The sequence below is a fragment of the Lipophrys pholis genome (assembly GCF_963383615.2).
Source record: "Lipophrys pholis genome assembly, chromosome: 13".
Taxonomy (NCBI): domain Eukaryota; kingdom Metazoa; phylum Chordata; class Actinopteri; order Blenniiformes; family Blenniidae; genus Lipophrys; species Lipophrys pholis.
In genome coordinates this window covers 16,475,916-16,495,118 of record NC_137632.1, presented here as the reverse complement: position 1 = coordinate 16,495,118, position 19,203 = coordinate 16,475,916, and the positions used below count along the sequence as shown (strand labels likewise).

The window sequence follows — 19,203 nt, the reverse complement described above, 5'->3', positions numbered from 1 at the left end:
AATCACGACTACTACAACTAGCTTGTTTGTTTATATCAAGCAAGAAAAAAGAAAAGCAAATTCTAATTTGTTTCTCACATTGTTCTCTTTGTTGTACCTGTTGTTCTGCAATTTTCAAACCGTTCTGCCCTCTGCCTCTCCTCTCTTTGCAGCTGCCTCAAAGGAGCTGTGAATCTGTTGCAGCACGTGTATAGCAACACCTATAAAGAATTGGCGTCTCTGTACCTTAAACAGGAAATCAGAGGTGGAGATACCCTCTCCGAGTATCTGGTTAACTTGATAAATGAGCTGAATGAGTTTATCCAGGTGATCTCCACTCTCTCGGATGAAAACATCAATAATCCCACCATGATGGATCCACTCGTCAGTAAACTGTTCAAGTCCACTGGCCTGGGTCCGCTTCTACCTGCGATTTTCAGCGACCATCCGCTAAATGTCAGCACAGTTCTTCATGTGGCCTCAAAGCTCGGCAGACTCAACCAGCACATTTTTACCTTCAATGAGTCAGACCCAACAATGCCTGAACTGGAGCGACTGATAATACAGTTCCTCTCCATGGAGAGTAACTTAACACTGCCCCTTTCCCACATCATGGGAACCTCTCTGCTGACCTATTCCGGCGACATACCTCCTGATAAACTTGCTCATGTCAGAGCTGCCCTTCAGCCTTTTACCAACCAGACCTCAGCAGGTCTCGTGGAAGCCATCCTCACCGCCACAGAGTTGCTGAACACATTAACTTCCCCCGATACCGACGTAGCTGACGCCATTCTTCTGTACATACAGGAGATTCAGAAATTTGCAACGTCTCTCTTCAGACTGCTAAAGACCGATCAACTCCAGTTACCAAATGGGCAACTCAGTCCGGCTCAAGTCACTGACCTCAGCCTGTCAGTCATGGACTTCCTCCACCTCTTCACCCCTGAGGGCCTCCACAACCTCACTCAGATTGGACCAGATGCTGCACAGGATAATGTCATCATGAAGTTTGTTGCAATCTTACCACCAGAAGTCCAAGGGAGTGCTACTTACTTTCTTCAGAATGTGAAAAAATTGCAGCATCAGATGACAAATTGTTCAGAGAGCCAAAACTGCTTGGCTGGAGTTTCAGAGATCTTCACCTTCCTGGATCAGGTTTTAGATATGGTAACCTCCGTGAATGGGAATGCCAGCTCTGAGATTGCTCAGCTCAGTTTGCTGATGGGGAGTGAAGAAATTGAAGACTTCCTATCCACTGCTGTTTCATTCCTCCTCCCGCCAGACACGACGGCTTCTGTGGAGACAGTCAAGCAAATCCTTGATTTCATCAAATTGGTCATAGCTACACCAGATATTACTGTGTCTAGTCTCCAGAATGCCCTAACACAATCGGGCTTAACAATCCAGGAACTAGATAGCTTTGTTGCGCTAGCTGGAGCTGCCAACATAAGAGAGTTGATGGTAAGCATAATGGAAGTTGCCAACGTCCAGCAGTGTTTTCTCCCCCAGGATGACCCCATGGTGACGGCCCATTGTGTGACGGGATTGGTGAACGCGCTCAGTGGGTTTCTTACACAAGTGCCCGCTCTCTACGATCACAAGGCCATCCTCTCCTTAATCCCACAAATTGTCAACCAGACTATCGGTGACGTCATCCAAGTTAACTTCAGTTCGAGCCCAAACAGGATTCTCGTGCACACCCTGAGCAGCACCCTGTCCAATATCAAGACGGTCCTCAATCAGACCCAACTCAACTCTCCCGAGATCATGAGAGAAATGAGAGTGGTGGAGGGCCTCATACACCTCATAGCCAGCATACAGCCAAACACAATGTTTAACGCCACCCTGATGAACGACCCTAGCCATGCTCAGAGTGTGTATCTACAGCTTGTGGGATGGTACTTGAAAAAACTGGAAAACATCACCAGGAACAGTTCGGCCTCAGAGTTCCTTCAGCCCTTCTTCCACATCGCACAGATGCAAGTGACCATGCAGCTGTCACAGACAAACCTATCCATGTTTATCAGCAACAGGATTGAGTACTTGATGAAAAATCTACAGGATCCAATAGACGGTGCAGGATTGAGGATGATTGGTCTGACATCTGTCGAGATTCTTGATGCTGTTTGGGATTCAATCAAGATGAACCTAGAATATCAGAATATGATACAGGGATATCAATTGTTCAACGAAACCATTCTGTCTTCAGCTGAACAGCAAATCAAACTCTATCTGGGACTCATTCAGGAGTGGATGAAACAGCCCAGTGTCCCGTTCGTGTTCACAAACATGCTGCACTGGGGAAACTCCTCCATCCCAGTGTCTGCACGTCTGACAGACGTGCAGGACTTGCTGCAAACGCTGCCTACGTTTCTCAGTGGTAACGAGCAGGCTTACCTCGCCATGATTAACAATATCACACAGTCCCTCAGTGAAGCCGTAATGTTGGCTGAATCCGGTGGGCTGCAGAGTGAAGCCTTCACAGCTGCCATCTTGAAAGCAGCCCAAACCATCATGCATCTGGTGACCGCCGCCACGGGACCCCTGCCGCCTCCTGTACAACAGAACTTCCTGGAAACCGTCCGAGATTCACTGAGTCTGATTGTCCATCAAGACATGAGTTTTGCTTCATCACGCAACATTTCCCTCCGCATCCTCATGAGAGTCGAGAGTGTTGTTATGCAAATAATACCAGAAGAGGCTGCGGGATACCTGGTGTCTGTCATCAAAGTGATAACCACGTATTTTGAGACCATCTCTGAGGGGGGAGGACCGGACAAGTGGAATGAACTGTGAGTAATGCTGTTAAATTGATCTCTTTGGACACATTTGACACACTGCTCTGCTTTACAGTTGACTTATAAACAGGCCTGAAAATTACATTCAACAGACAGTATTGATATTTATAAAACCTCAAAAAAAAAGTACAGTTTCCTTAAAATCGTTTTGAATCATTGAATGACTCCTCATGTTTTTATTGGTTATATTCATAAAATGGTATAAGATGATAAAGAAGCAAATGTTTGTTGTAGAATAACTTCATATAAATGCCTAAATAAAGCCAATACTTTATCAGCATACAATAATACCATTATAAGAGAGTCACCTTTGTAATCAGGAAATTGTACTTTATTATTTGTAAAATTCCCAAAACTTGATTGTCTACATGGCCCTGGTGTTTTGTGTTCTGGGACTTTTCTCTTATGTTTATCCACATATGAGTAAATGTCTAGTATCATTTCAAATATCCTCTTTTTTTTAAACTGAACTTTGTGATGTCCTCAGTGTTGTAGCTCGCCATTTGCTCACATTGTGTCTTGCATGTCAATTTGACTGTGTTCCTGTATTTGTGGCCTTTTTGTTGTTTGATCGCCGTTTTGTTAAGTCTCATAGGTTTCTTTGGATTTCGATCTCTCATGTTGCATTTTGGATTGTGTCTTTAGTCTGCTCCTTTTGTAGCTCTTATTCTGTATGTATTGGCCTTTGACTGTACAACTTCTTGAATCTACTTCCAAAAGTATATCTCTTTTAACAGCTTGTTTCCACTGCACACAATTTGACAAAATGTAATTTTACTAGTGTTTCTTATTCATGTGTATAGAAAATCAACAAAGCATTATAAATTATATTTTCATCAGCATCAAAGAAGTCACACTGTAGAAAAATTTTTTGTAATGTAAAACCCTAATAAAATGTTCCCAACTACATTTGTACGCCCCCCCCCCCCCCCCCCCCCAAAAAAAAACCCCCAAAAAGATTATTGCTTCTCAGATATCACATATTGATTGATCGATTTTTTTCTTTTGAAGGATTTTAAACGAGATGATGACAATCCAGAGCCTCCTGCCACCAAACAACACGGCCCAGTATTACATCTCTGGCCTCATTAACATCACTAACTTCATCTTGGAGTCTGGCCAAGGTAAGTCAGCTTCTCACTGTCACCACAGGTGGACATCATGCTGAAACTTTATGATATCTGATGGAGAGAAGGTAACTTTAAGGCACTTCATTGTTCAGCCTGACATACCAGACACCCTGGGGAAGAAAGTAGATCAAATAAAGCACAATGTTTCTGTTGTTTAAAGCCAAAATTATTTGTTTTCAAATTTTACATTAACAGTGTTCAGATGTTCAATATCAAACTGAATTCCACTTTTGTTTTGTTTTATGATTTAAGGAAACATGAGTCTCTGGGCAGCTTTTGAAAATGCAGCAGAGGGGAATTTGTCGGGAATGATGAACCAGGTAACACTTTAAACACTGGAGAAGGTCATAAATGTTTAATATGCCATCATATCTGTAAAAGCAAACATTTCCATTCGTAACAAGTGTGCCGTTCAGGGATACTCAAGCTTTATGTTCAGCACTGTCTTTATCATATTAGTTGAATGAAAGGGATAATAACGCACGTCACCTTTAATTGAGACTTTGTCTTCAAACCAGAAAAGACCGTGAAAATCTTTTCATACTTGACTCTCCTTTTTCCACAACACAGGCCTTGTCAGCTTCCATCTTGGAAATCGTCCGCACCACTCTGGACCTCCTGAACACACCTATGGGACCCCTGCCGCCTCCTGTACAACAGAACATCCTGGAAATCATCCGAGATTCACTGAGTCTGATTGTCCATCCAGACATGAGTTTTGCTTCATCACGCAACATTTCCCGCCACATCCTCATGAGAGCCGAGAGCCTTGTTATGCAAATAATACCAGAAGAGGCTGCGGGATACCTGGTGTCTGTCATCAAAGTGATAGCCTCATACTTTGAGGCCATCTCTGAGGGGGGAGGACCGGACAAGTGGAATGAACTGTGAGTAATGCTGTTAAATTGATCTCTTGGACACATTTGACACACTGCTCTGCTTTACAGTTGACTTATAAACAGGCCTGAAAATGCCATTTAACAGAAAGTATTGATATTTGTAAAACCTCTAAAAAAGTACAATTTCCTTAAGATCCCTTTGAATCATTGAATAACTATATATATATATATCAAAAAAAATAAAAGTAAAAATAAATATATATATATGCAACTGTGCCTCACTGCTTGGTGCTCCCGGTGTGTTATATCATGATGGCCAAATATCCTGTTTTTCAAACATATACTTTTTTATTTGGGTCAAACTAATTCCTAAGAATATCATTTCATTGTTTTTCAATTTTCTCTTATGTCTATCCACATATGAGTAAATGTCTAGTATCATTTCAAATATCGTCTTTTTTTAAACTGAACTTTGTGATGTCCTCAGTGTTGTAGCTCGCCATTTGCTCACATTGTGTCTTGCATGTCAATTTGACTGTGTTCCTGTAATTGTGGCCTTTTTGTTGTTTGATCGCCGTTTTGTTAAGTCTCATGGGTTTCTTTGGATTTCAATCTCTCATCTCTCATCTTACATTTTGGATTGTGTCTTCAGGCTGCTCCTTTTGTAGCTCTTATTCTGTATGTATTGGCCTTTGACTGCACAACTTCTTCAATCTACTTCTGAAAGTAAATCTCTTTGAACTGCTGCCTTTATTCAGTTCTGTCCTGGCTGTTGTCTTGTTTTCCATCTCAAAGGAGATAGTAAGACATTTACAGCTTGTTTCCACTGCACACAACTTGACAAAATGTAATTTTACTCGGTTTTCTTATCCGTGTGTATAGAAAATCAGCAAAGCATTGTAGATAATTTTTTTGTCAGCATCAAAGAAGTCACACTGTAAAAGAATATGTTTGTAATGTAAAACCCTAATAAAATGTTAGCAACTACATTTGTAAACAAAAAAAAACCAAAAACAAGATTATTGCTTCTCAGATATCACATATTGATTGATCGATTATTTTCTTTTCGAAGGATTTTAAACGAGATGATGACAATCCAGAGCCTCCTGCCACCAAACAACACGGCCCAGTATTACATCTCTGGCCTCATTAACATCACTAACTTCATCTTGGAGTCTGGCCAAGGTAAGTCAGCTTCTCACTGTCACCACAGGTGGACATCATGCTGAAACTTTATGATATCTGATGGAGAGAAGGTAACTTTAAGGCACTTCATTGTTCAGCCTGACATACCAGACACCCTGGGGAAGAAAGTAGATCAAATAAAGCACAATGTTTCTGTTGTTTTAAGACAAACTTCTTTGTTTTCAAATTTTACATTAACAGTGTTTAGATGTTCAATATCAAACTGAAATCCACTTTTGTTTTGTTTTATGATTTAAGGAAACATGAGTCTCTGGGCAGCTTTTGAAAATGCAGCAGAGGGGAATTTGTCGGGAATGATGAACCAGGTAACACTTTAAACACTGGAGAAGGTCATAAATGTTTAATATGCCATCATATCTGTAAAAGCAAACATTTCCCCTCGTAACAAGTGTGCCGTTCAGGGATACTCAAGCTTTATGTTCAGCACTGTCTTTATCATATTAGTTGAATGAAAGGGATAATAACGCACGTCACCTTTAATTGAGACTTTGTCTTCAAACCAGAAAAGACCGTGAAAATCTTTTCATACTTGACTCTCCTTTTTCCACAACACAGGCCTTGTCAGCTTCCATCTTGGAAATCGTCCGCACCACACTGGACCTCCTGAACACACCTATGGGACCCCTGCCGCCTCCTGTACAACAGAACATCCTGGAAATCATCCGAGATTCACTGAGTCTGATTGTCCATCCAGACATGAGTTTTGCTTCATCACGCAACATTTCCCGCCACATCCTCATGAGAGCCGAGAGCCTTGTTATGCAAATAATACCAGAAGAGGCTGCGGGATACCTGGTGTCTGTCATCAAAGTGATAGCCTCATACTTTGAGGCCATCTCTGAGGGGGGAGGACCGGACAAGTGGAATGAACTGTGAGTTTTCTTAATTTACCCCATTGGCCACATTTACATGTTTCACAAACAAATTATAAACCAACAAGACATTTTTACAGGTATTAACATGAAATGTTGAAATAAATGGCTGCTTTAGAATAGAGTGCAGCATTAGATCGGCACATTAATAGAATAAGAAAGCACATATCTGAACAAACCTTTTAAAAGAATTTAATGTTAGTAAATATTTTGTTTTTCTGTCCCTGAAATCTATAATCTATACGACTTTCAGCAACAACAATGAACCATTTTCAATATAAATCACAAGAGGAGAGAGTATGTGATTTATAGCTTGTTTCCACAGCACCCAATTTGCCCAAAATGTGTAGTTGTCGCAGCTGTTATTCTCAATATGTATAGAAAATCAGATGGAAAACCCCATCTGTTTAAAAGAAATTACACTTTCACATTTGTTGCCACATCAGTGCTGTTGTAGAAAAATGAAACACTTTCCCCCCTGGCGACATGTTTTGCTTTGTTTGTTGGCATCAGGTGGAAAAACTAGTCAAGTTGCAGTGACTTGCTGTGGGACTCCTAGTAAAGGGAGCTGCTGAAAAGACATTTCTACATACATGAAATCCATCATTGACATGTTTGATAAAATACAATATCTGGTTGTTCAAATGTATTTGCTTTGTTTTTTTTTTGTTTTTTTTAAGGATTTTAAATGAGATGATGACAGTCCAAAGCCTCCTGCCACCAAACAGCACGGCCCAGTATTACATCTCCACCATCATTAACATCACTAACTTCATCTTGGAGTCGGGCCAAGGTAAGTCAGCGTCTCACTATCGCTATGAGTGGACGTCACTTTCAATCTAGATGAAATTTGATGGGGAGATGGTAACGTCAGTGCACTTCATCATTCAAGCTGCCACGGCTGGCAGCCTGGAGATTAAAACTGAGATTTTGCTTCAATAACAACTTGTTTCATGATGTCAGGAAACTCGAGCCTCTGGGCAGGTTTCGAGAATGCATCAGAGGGGAATTTGCCAGAAGTTATCGGACAGGTGAATCATTTACACTATACTTTATTGTGTTTGATGTAAAATCGGGTGTAGATAATAAAACTTGTGCCATTATATCTGATGGCCTACATGGGAACAGTAAAATAATGTGAATAATAAACTTCTCTAGCATAAACTTTATTTGAAAACAACAGCACGCCAAGTTTTTACTCGGTTCTTCAGTTGTTTTTTTTTGTAATTGTCAGATTGGAGAACTCTTTGGCATGATTTGGCCACTGGTAACAGGAGGCACAGGCTCACATTCAACTGCTGCATCTCTGGAGACTTTTCGTCATCTCGCTCAGGTCCTGGAGCAGATGATGACAGGCAAGGCTGACAAAGACACGTGGGACAAGTAAGTCGTTTCTTACCAAGTGTGCTGAATTCAAGCCAGACCAGTGATAATTGGGGACTTTCAGACAGCAAGTTAATATTGAGATGTGTGCAGTGGTGTACAATGTGGAAAAAAATAAAGCAAAAAAAAAGTGGTTAAATTCTAGCAAAAGCTTATGAAATGGAACTGGTTTACAAAGCAGTTCGTTCATAACATTTACATGTTTTCTTTATTGATAATAAAAATGTGCATTTGGCCATTATGTTAGTGTTTATGAACCATGTCTAATGATTGGTTCAGCTGATCAGTTTCTCATGAAATCTATCAATCTAAAATCTAAAAAATAAAACAGCTGAGAAGAACAGCAGACATGCAGATATGTAACCTAAAGGTAAACTGGGCCTCATGTAGTCCCACCCTGCTGTTACGTTTGATGTTGCTGTCAGAAGGACATGCTCAGGTCCAGGAAGAGTGACACTGGAGAGTACAGCTTTTGTTAATGCCAATAATTAACTTGGTGAACAAGTTGCACAGAGAGCCTCCGGCAGCACTTTAATTGTTTAAGTGTACAGCCTGTGTAATACGTAACAAGCCAATCCAAACTGCAGAAAACACATCTGTTCCAACTATTTTTGGAAATATTTCTTTGGCAATGTCATAGTCATGCTCATCTATATAATCAGTTATTTTCAGTACTGTCTGTATGTACTTGTAAGAACTTCATTTTCTCATTTATTCCTCTTAACAGATTGGCACGGATGCTGGAGTCTCTGTTGTGGACCCTGAAAGACACAGACCTCTGGGACAGTGTCCCATCTGTTCTCCCAATGATGGAGAAAATCATAAAAAGCCTTGTGAAGACCATGGATGCAGAAAATAGTGAGAACACAACTGAAGTTTAAAAGTGTCTTACATGTCCTTTAAGCAACTGTCAACTTTTCACCAATAAATAAAAAAAAAAAAAAGTAAAGCTCGTTATGTTCGACCAAACAGTTTGTTTTCGCTTTAGGGATGATCGAAAACCTTCATCTGCCGCTGGCTACCCTGATAGGAGAAATGGCTCACTCTGTGAACAGCAGTGATTTCGACTTCTCTCTGGTCTTGGAAGAAATGCAGGGTGCCATTGAAAACACGGTGAAAGCTGCTCAGCAGGTTAGTCTCTGTTCTCAGACAGTCAACCTTTGTACAGTATCCCTGTGCTGCACTTTTTTTCTGCGTAGGGAGGGGAAAGAGGTGGAAAACAGAGAAACCTTATCATGGCATGAGTCTTTATGCATACTTGTGTGTAACAATAGCTGTCCGGTTCTCTTCACACTGTATCTAATGTAGCAGCAGGTTCAAGCTTTTGACAGGTGGGTGTGCCTTTCTTTGTCCCTTAATCTCCATCTGTCCCTCCTGTCTCCAGAGACATTTGTGCAAATACTTTTTTTTCCTTCAGCAGCCTTTAAGATGATAACTTTAAAACAATGCATGTTTGGCTTTGCTGGCCAACATTCCACTTACAACTTCATGACGTAGTGTTTACTGAGGGTTTGCTGGGATTTATAATGCAAAGAAAGACATCTTTTGATGTCATTTCCAATCAGTCCCAGCAGAGGTTCTTAAGCTTTTAAATGCAATATCTATATATCCAGCTATTAATTTAAAAAACAACGCATCAATAAAACGATGGGCGTATTGAAAGCTGAAAAATCAGCATGACTAGAGTCATTCAAGATGAAGATTCAACATGACAGTGGAACAATATCTGACTGTTCAGCCTCTTGTTGTGACTTTTTGAATGACTAGATTTAGATTTCTTTGTCAAAAGAGATATGGCATGATAACATATATACATATAAATGTTACCTGAGGTTACCTTCACTCCCTTGGCAGGCCAATAGCGCCACATCATACAACGCACAACAATGCAACAATGACAGCAGCAAGAGGAGATGGAAGTGCGAAATGAGAGAACATTTTGAAAGGAAATGCTGTTGATTTAAAACTAGAGAGCTAAGAACTGCGATCTGAGACAATAAAGTGCTTAAAATAATAATAATGATATTGCATGTTATATTATTTTTCTTTGTGAATTGCACAATGGTTAATGAACCTTATTTGCTTGCTATGTTACATTATATGAAAACGCATACTGTGTAGTGGAGCGCAGTACTGTTAACATTATGGTGTTTCATGTACACATTTTTAAGGGTAATCTCTTAAAGAATATCTAGATACGTCAGCTACAGTGTGTGTGTGTGTGTGTGTGTGTGTGTGTGTGTGTGTGTGTGTCTGTGTGTAGAGGAAGGGATCAATGATACCTGTGTGAGACTGCTGCCCTTTTCTTTATCTATGTATACATCACAATGTAATTCTATTGTGTCTTGGACCTTTTGTTCTATTCTAGCTAATTTCAATTTAGCGCACATGAAACATGATAAGATACTTGTGTCTTTGTCTCCCTTTAGGCGAATGGCACGCTGGAGTGCAGTCAGGCTCTGGCAGCATGGGAGTCAGTGAGACAGGCCGCGGGGTTAAGCAATGCAAGTATGAAAATGTGGTGTGAGCTCAGACTGGAAGCGGTTTTGGAAGCTCATGCTGCAGCTCAGACGGTCTACTCCCACCTGAACATGAGTGTGAGTAGAAATTTAATAAGGTCGTGTTTTTGTTTCTCATGCAGTTATTGTGATGGTAAAATATGCATCTTCCTGCTCAAATGCAACTAACAGTTTTTCCACTTGGTGGCAGTGTGGACGCAGAGAAAAGTGTGCACTTCTCACTGTCCTTGTTTGCTGTGTGTGTTGTCTGTGCAGTACGTGGAAGCGGGACCAGTCAACGTGAGCGCCGCGGCAGACAGGATTGTGGAGATTGCACAGTGTGTTTACAAAGTCAGCGTTAACCGCACGGGCGTGATGGAGCAGCTATTTATGAGTTTGTACAGTCAGATCTCCTCACTGGCAGTCGAGCCTCTGAGCCCTGAGGCAGAGCATCACTTCTACAACCAGCTCCAGAACATGCAGTTGCAGAACAGGTCAGCTCGATCATCCTGGTGTCAATCCGAGCACCAAGTGCTTTCTACTGAGGCTATTTGTAATGCACAACAGGAACACAGTGCCTTATTTTGATTTTTCTGGCCTCTCTGACCATCTCATTTTAAGTTATTAGCAACCCCACAGCAACGAAAACTGAAAAGAGATGATAAAAAAAACATTCAAACATACATGTGGCAGATCTACAAATTATTATTGACTGGGCGTTGTATCACAGTAAACAAACATCCTGAACATGACAATTTTAGATTTTATTTGCAGTTCTTTGGGAAACTGTTTCTGCATCCCTGTTGAATTTTATGCAGAGTCTGAACTCACCATGAACTTACTGGTCCATTTGTTACAACATACAACATTAACCACAACGTACCATTCAAACCAATTTGGTTCGTACCTAATTGCAGAAGGAACTGTGATCACATTTGCATTTAGCCTGATTAATTTCATGAAAGTCTCTCTAAAAACAGGCCGGCCACCACAGATAGCAAGCTGAGCCACCCTCTTAAAATTGATTTCCCTTTATATGGCAGCTTTAATATGAGAAGGGCTCATATAAAGATCACTTTCTCCATATTTCAATAAATCGGTCAGGATGATTTTTAGATCATTGATCACAGTGGGCAGGCTGTACCTAGTATGTTATTAAAGATACAATATCAAAACTGTGTGAATTGCTGTGAAGAATATGGAGAAGGAGAAAGCTGGTCCATTTAGAGTACAGCCCAATTTGAGCTTGAGAAGGCAATAAAAAAAGAGCGTTATAACCCTTAAATTAAAACAACCCAATAAGACAAAGAATTTGAAGTTCAATATTTGGCTATTTAGAACAATATTTCGCAACAGTTGCACAACACATGAATTGACTTCGGTATTCGGCTCTCCAAATCTGCTCAGTTCTTTTCAGGCTAATGTTGACAAAGCCTATTGATCCTGAAGAAACACATTTTCATTTGTCTTCAACGTGTTTGTTTTCACAAAAACCATCCTGACAGAATGGCTTTGATGCAACTGCTATTTCAATAATGCTCCATTACTGGTCTTTTGACTTGTGTCACATTGTTGTTTTATTTCAGTTACTCTTACTCAAACAGTGTGATCAAATTAGGAACAGCACTGACTTCTATGGAAATATTAAAGCTGATGTTTTCCTTGACATTTTCACACTTTGCATAGAGGACTGGACCTACTGATTAGTTTTGTTTTGCACATGGTGTATGTTTGACATCTCCGATTTATTTGAGGTCTTACAGTCATCCCACCATTTACACTTCAATGCTGCAGGAGACGATTAGAATAATGAAAATGATTTAAGTGGTGAAATTACCTTTTTGTCTTTTACAGTTTGTCCTCCATTACAATGCTTCTCAATGAGATGCTTGTCCAGGCGCCCTTTTTGAAGCCCTACACTGACTGCCTTGTCAGCAGCCTTGGTCACGTGTTAACAAATGGAAATCTGACTCACAACAGCAGCTCTCTGCAGGATCTCATTGGAGAGGCCGCAGTTGGTTTCCTAAGCTGCACAAACATCACCTCATACGACATGTCCATGATGTGGGGCAACTTTTCCAACTTTGATGAGGCGTCTATTGCAGAGGCGGTGAGGACAATTATGAAGCTGATGATTGACTTGAAGATCTTTGGGGATGGCCCTGGAGTTTACCAACACATGCAGCAACTCCTGGAATCCAGTGAAGCAAACTTGCTCATTGAGAAGGTGACTGAAATGGTCATCTGGTTGTCCGCCACTGAGGCGTCTGGACTAGATCTCCTGCATGTGGCTCTTCCAAAAATCTCAGACATTATTAAGCCTGCCATGTCTCTCCTGACAAAGATCAACGAGCCAGAAAATGCAGAACTGATTGAAGGGCTGGTTGAAAATACCTTTGCAATGCTTAGTCAGCTGTTAAGCACGGGTGGTTTTCTGCCACCCATGGACCATCAGCTTGGTAGATTAACGTCAGGAATGGCCGGCAATCATCACAAAATGAGGGTTAGACGAAGACGCGATGCACCAATGATGATGATGACCAGAGAACCCATGGATGACTTCATAGATCTTTTTTACATCGACTACCCAGCCATGTTTGAAGCCCTCTCCGTGGCTCCTAGAACAGAAGAACTTCTGGAGACGGCTCATGTGCTTTTCACCAATCCGGACCTGGGTGTTGTCGTCAATGGAGTCATGAATGACCTGCAGATGGGATGGAATAACACTGCAGAAAAGACTGTTGATGCTGCTCTTGGTGTGTTCTCCTACCTCACTGTCCCTCACCCATTTGACATGTAAGTCGCTTGTATTTACTTTACAGTTGCTTTTATCAATGAAGAGAACCCATTTCAAAGTTGAGTCACCTTCTCCTCCATAAACAGTTTGCATTGAATTTTCCTCAGGTCATCACTGCATCTCTTGGCGAACGCTGTTAATATGCTTCCCATTGGCTTCCCATTCTCCTCTGAGATACAGCAGTTCACCAACGCGCTGGCAAATGAATCTCAAGGTAACTTAACAGTTCAGATCTAGTGTCTCTTTGACTCAGTGCAGACAGTTATCGGCTTCTTGGTCCAAGAGAAGCTTTATAATGACAAATGTGCTCTCATTAGTTAAATGGAGAATCCCCAAAGGAATACTAACTTCACTGACTGACTAAACTGTGAATTCCCTCCCACTAATGCTCAGGCTAATTGTTGCAGTGCTGTTGGAAGTCACCGTGATGCTGCAGCTTGTGCTTACATGCTGACTGCGACATTGTGAAAAAGCACAATGCACCATTTAACAGTGAAATGGCTGGGAACAGAAGCACGCTCTTCTCTGATTTTTGTCCGACTTCTGTTTGACTGCTATTGATCTTAGGAACACCATAAAGCACTCTTTTAATGCTGTTATTGTCTTCGTGATTTGTGTGCTGCAAAATTCGTTCTGCAGATATGAGGAATAAGACTTCACACCAGCTTAGCGTGAGCTCCCAATGAGCCTGAGGCCATATGGCCCTTCTCCAGCAGAAAGCCACTCAGCACCTTTTTAAATCTCATTAGCAAAGTAGAATTCAATCACTTATCCTGTCCGCCCTCGCTAAACGTCTCCCCTCGCACTCACACAAGTGGACATCTATGACCTCCTTTTAATTTGCATCTGTGCTTATGTGATAATGTTTTTCGTGCACGGAAATCACATTGTAAGCAGCAGCAGATTCACTCCCCTGCAACACACCGCTTATATTTCTGTCACACACACACACACACACACACACACACACACACACACACACACACACACACACACACACACACACACACACACACACACACACACACACACACACACACACACACACCTACTGTGCTTTCATACCTTTCTGGGACATTATATTGACTTGTATTAGTTTAATTCTGTACCCATTCTAAACTAACCTTAACCTGACCTGAACCTTAGTCTAATCTTTAAACATGCCTGCATGGCTTTTCCTCATGGCAATTTGTTTTGTGTTGACACAAGGACAACGAGATTCCATAATTTGGGTGTGTAAACACACTTACATCCCCACAACAATAACACACACACACACACACACACACACACACACACACACACACACACACACACACACACACACACACACACACACACACACACACACACACACACACGCACGGGGAACTGTTGTAATTACAATGGCCTCTAGGTGTTGCACAGTCTGATATTAAACATCAACAGAGTCTAATTTTGGACTAATTAAATATTCTGTCATCAGATCTCTCTGCCTGTGGTGGCGCCTTTCTTGGGGTTTGTCAGATATGTTTTAATGCACGACAGCACCTAGTACTTCTGGCCCTTTTGGCCCCATCAGTCCCGTACAGGGTTTCACTGTAAGCACATCATTTGCTGCTCACTGCCTGACGACGATGCACCGTAATGGTGCAAGTCATAATGAAGCCCAGTGGGATGTCATGTTGTTCTGTCACCTCGCAGACCTTACTTTCTGAGCCTCTCGTATGTAATAGCATCTCTCTTACCATAATGTCCCCTCCCCTCCCTCCGTCTTTCTTTCTCCAGAGAACCTGATGCTAATGCAGCATACCTTCCAAACAATGGCTGCGCTCCTCCAGATCAGCCCGTCAGACCCACTTTTCAAAGAGCAGTTCGAGCGCCTGACTTCCCAGGTATCCGTATTAACTGTGACATTTCCATTTATTTATCTTCCAACGAGAAAGAACAAACAATAAATGACAATTACTGAAAAGTTGAGGGCCTCCTTGTGTATGTAACTGCATCATTGAATAAGTTGTATGATTTTCTGTGCAAGGGCGAGCTGTATTTCTTTCTTCTAACTATAGAGGAGTGATATTACATGTTAAAAATAAATGGCTGAGAGCAAAAATAACGACTTGAAAGGGTTTTAATGAGCCTTCACTTAGATGCTAGTCTATTATTTTCCCAATGTTTACTGTGCCAATTTTAGTGTCTGGGTCTGAATTTCAAAGATGATGCAAAAAACTAAAAACTTATAGTAAAAATCTTGCAAATTGTACTCATCCGTATCACCGAAAGTTCAATGTGAGCTGTTTTGGAATCCAGTGGACATTATTCATTAACAGAAACACATAAAAAATTTTTGTTGATTCAAAAGAAAATGTTTTTGACTGAGGCTAGTACTGTTTTTCATATTAATAAAGTTTCTTTCAGCGCCAAAACGTCTATCAACAAAATTAAGTGAAATTATAATTTTTATGATAAAGTACCTCTAAAGTACAGTGAGGTTTTCTTTTTACAGCTACGTTATATATTATTACCCGCTCCTGCATTAGGGCCTAATTACTTTGATATGATATATCTGTTGTAGGTGTGTGCCTTGGAGAGGACGGAGTCTGTGCGCCTGCTGATGGCGAGCCTCTCCATAGAGCCTGGTCAGCTCTGTCACAGCATTCTGCCCGGCCTGCAGACCCTGATCGAGGGTCTGCTGATGAACCCCAGCAGTCTGACTGACCTCGTCTTCCAGACTGTCATTGGAGACCCCAAGACCTATAAAGTTCATTCAAACTGGTACAGAATTGCCTTGATTCTTCAAAAAGTTTTGTAGTGTAGAGTAGCCCTTTGTTCTACAGCTTTTTTCGCCTCCCAGTCTCTGACATCTACTTATTAATTTATTGTTTCGAATGTAAGATGACTGATTATAAGAGGACCTCCTCCTTCACCCATTTGAAAAAAGGTTTCACATATCGAATACATTTTCTTCACGATGTCAGTTTATTTTTTGTAATCATATTAATCAAATTCAATGGTTGCATGCACATTTGCACACATTTTTAAACTACCCAAATGTTTACTCCCTAATATAGCTACAGTTTTAGAATCTCCAGTCTCTTCCCATAGCTGGTCATCATCACTGCCATCCAAAGCATTTGAGATGCACCATTTTAAAGCCTTTAGAAAGCTTGTTAACAGTATTCAGCACCTGTATCAGACTTCTCACCACGTCACTGTTCAGTGTGTGCACAATGACCCCCTCAGTCAGGTGTGTGCAGATCACATCCCGTATGTTCTTGTCGTATCTGAGGCGTCTGTGCTGTTGTTATGCATCACACCAGGACCTGAGACACTAAATAAAAAAAGTGCTCTACTAAAACAACAATTTTTTTCAGACGTATTTCCAGGGGAGAAAACCATGTCTTATATTAAGACAATTATCTTAATGAATGCAGTTTGTAATGGATATTACTTCATGTGTCGCGTTTGTATTTTACAGGACCTCCGTGTTTACTGACAATTTGGACCTCGACATCAACAACCTGCTTTCTCTGAGCGTTAATATCACCTCACCAGGTGAGACTTTATTTATATAACGGCTGTCAACACATTGCAATTTATCTCGGGATTGATTCCATTTAAGATCTGAAAAGGGAGGTGATGGGGGCTCAACTCTGTACTCTTTCAGCCTGTCAACTAATCCTTTTGGCCGAAGTAGCAAGGTGTGCGTGGAGGTGTGATCTTTTTGAATAAATCAGTTGTTGACATCCGACAATAAGAATGAAAAGCTACACATGGACCTACCTGAAGCAGCTGCCTTGGTGCACCTCTTCAGTAGTGAAAAATGCTGCTGAGATTCAACAAAATTTAGGATTCATTAACAATGTTAACTCGATGAGATGGAATAAAGGAAACAGAAGTGAAAATAAATGGAACAAGCAAAAGCTCTTGGTTTGGTCTGTCCAGGAACTGTGACAGTCGGTGAGATGCTGCGGAACCAAACCGCATTTGTTCTGGATGTTCAGCGCCATATGATGTTTCATCCTGAAAATCTGGCCCTGCTGATGGAAACCACGCTACCAAACAGCAATTTAGAGGTGAGGCACACTCTATCAATATATTATCAAAGTAATTCATTTGGCTCCTGCACTGGATATACACTTAAGCCTGTGTTGCCAACATTTTCCCTCTTCTAGGTGTGGATATAAATACTTTTAAGACATACTTTTTTATTACTTTTAACATCCATGAATCTGTAAAGCTGAGTTGTTTTACACATCTTTGGATGTTATTATTAATATCTGGCAAAAAAAAGAAACACAAAACTTGTGATTTTAATTTATAATATTCTACAAGGTTTTATAAATAGTCTGGAACTGGTAAAACTGTTACACCTATGGTTTTCCAATAACACTTAAGCATTGGACCCACATGCCAAACTGTGAGATGTCTTTGTTCATTGTACTCTCACCATAGGTTTTTTGAGAAAATGTTTCAGAATGTGCTTGTTTTTTAGCACCAAACAAAAGGAAACAGGGAAGTAGTTGACATCTCTGTATCACTCTGTTATTATTGTATTGGTCTGGCCCAGTTGAGCTCAGTTGGTTCTAAGTTGAGTTTTCATGTTCTCTCCTACGCATGTGTTTGTTTGCTACGTGCACAGGTGTAAATGTGAGTGTGTGTGTGGCTGTTTGCTTCCCCGTGTGACCTTGTGAGGAAATGTTCACCTATAGTTGACTGTCATTCCAAAGATGGAAGGATGTGGAAGAGGATATCGGAGTGTGGCTTATATCTATATTTTGGTACCTTGTGTTCTGCTTCTGTTGGCTGTATTTCCTGTTTCCCTAACCGGCTTAATGCTTTTTGGCACAGATCCTGTCATGGTTGACGAAGCTGCGCCACTGCAACGCCACAGCATCGGCGAGCATGAGGGAAACAGATGCAGTCATCTTCAAAATCTTCTGCTCCATGTCTGTGAGACAGTGGTACAGATTCTCACTGCTGATGGCTCGGCACATCAACTTGGAGAAACTCATTTACAGGGTAAGAGGTTTACTCTTATTACTTTTAAGTAGTTGCGAGTACTGTTTTTTCACCTCGTTCTGAAATGGACAAAGAAACCGTTGGAGTCACAAATCACAAATGTCACAGCGAGTTTGTTTGAGAAGCATCTGAGCATAAAAAAAGCTTTTGTCAAAGAAAACGTTTTACGAGTCAAAAACTGTGTCGACATGGTTTCTTTTATTACTGCCGCATTTTTGTTTGGCTGAGCAAAGGAAAAAACACCAGACATCACAAATCAACCGAACAAACCAGATATAGAACCTAATGAGACATAGCACTGCACTTGTTTAATTACATACAGCCAGCATCACTGCCAAACACAGATTTCCATTATATTCCTTCTGGGGTTTTCATCTTATTTTTTTCTTTTCAAACGAAGCCTAACCATATAAAGATTTTACTGACAGGAAACATCATACACTTGTGCCTTAACATATTAGAAGGTGCCTCGTTAAAACACACTTGCAAAGGAGTTAAAACTACGTTCTGTGTTTTCTTTGTTTATCGTTGCTGGCTAAGACTCAAAGGTTAGAAAATCAAACATAAATTTAGTCTAACTCTTTTTTTCTCATGTTCCATTTCATTTTTCTCCATGAAGTTTCATTCATCAACTTTAAAGAAATAGCAGATAACAGACCCATCCAAAATCCACCATCAAAATGCTATCATCGAAAATTTG

The 19,203-nt window shown here is 40.8% G+C and overlaps 2 protein-coding genes across 2 annotated transcripts in view; both read left to right on the top strand.

Moving 5' to 3' along the window:
* Positions 1 to 1,143: 1,143 nt before the first annotated feature.
* LOC308118681 (uncharacterized protein) lies at positions 1,144 to 17,668 on the top strand (the record flags this gene model as incomplete). The annotated part of the gene is made up of 21 exons (XM_080478191.1): positions 1,144 to 2,771; positions 3,789 to 3,901; positions 4,160 to 4,227; positions 4,478 to 4,794; positions 5,819 to 5,931; positions 6,190 to 6,257; positions 6,508 to 6,824; positions 7,505 to 7,617; positions 7,788 to 7,855; positions 8,059 to 8,207; positions 8,935 to 9,065; positions 9,196 to 9,338; positions 10,637 to 10,804; positions 10,982 to 11,199; positions 12,560 to 13,501; positions 13,610 to 13,716; positions 15,270 to 15,376; positions 16,057 to 16,256; positions 16,960 to 17,036; positions 17,427 to 17,557; positions 17,657 to 17,668. The coding sequence occupies 21 exons, from the start codon at positions 1,144 to 1,146 to the stop codon at positions 17,666 to 17,668; spliced, it is 5,190 nt and encodes a 1,729-aa protein (XP_080334317.1).
* A 728-nt stretch (positions 17,669 to 18,396) lies between these two features.
* The window catches only part of abca12 (ATP-binding cassette, sub-family A (ABC1), member 12), a 36,567-nt gene continuing 35,760 nt past the window's right edge, over positions 18,397 to 19,203 (top strand). The window contains exon 1 of the mRNA XM_080478824.1: positions 18,397 to 18,503. Coding sequence (XP_080334950.1) covers positions 18,429 to 18,503 — 75 coding nt within the window. The 5' untranslated portion in view covers positions 18,397 to 18,428. The remainder of the gene's footprint in view (positions 18,504 to 19,203) is intronic.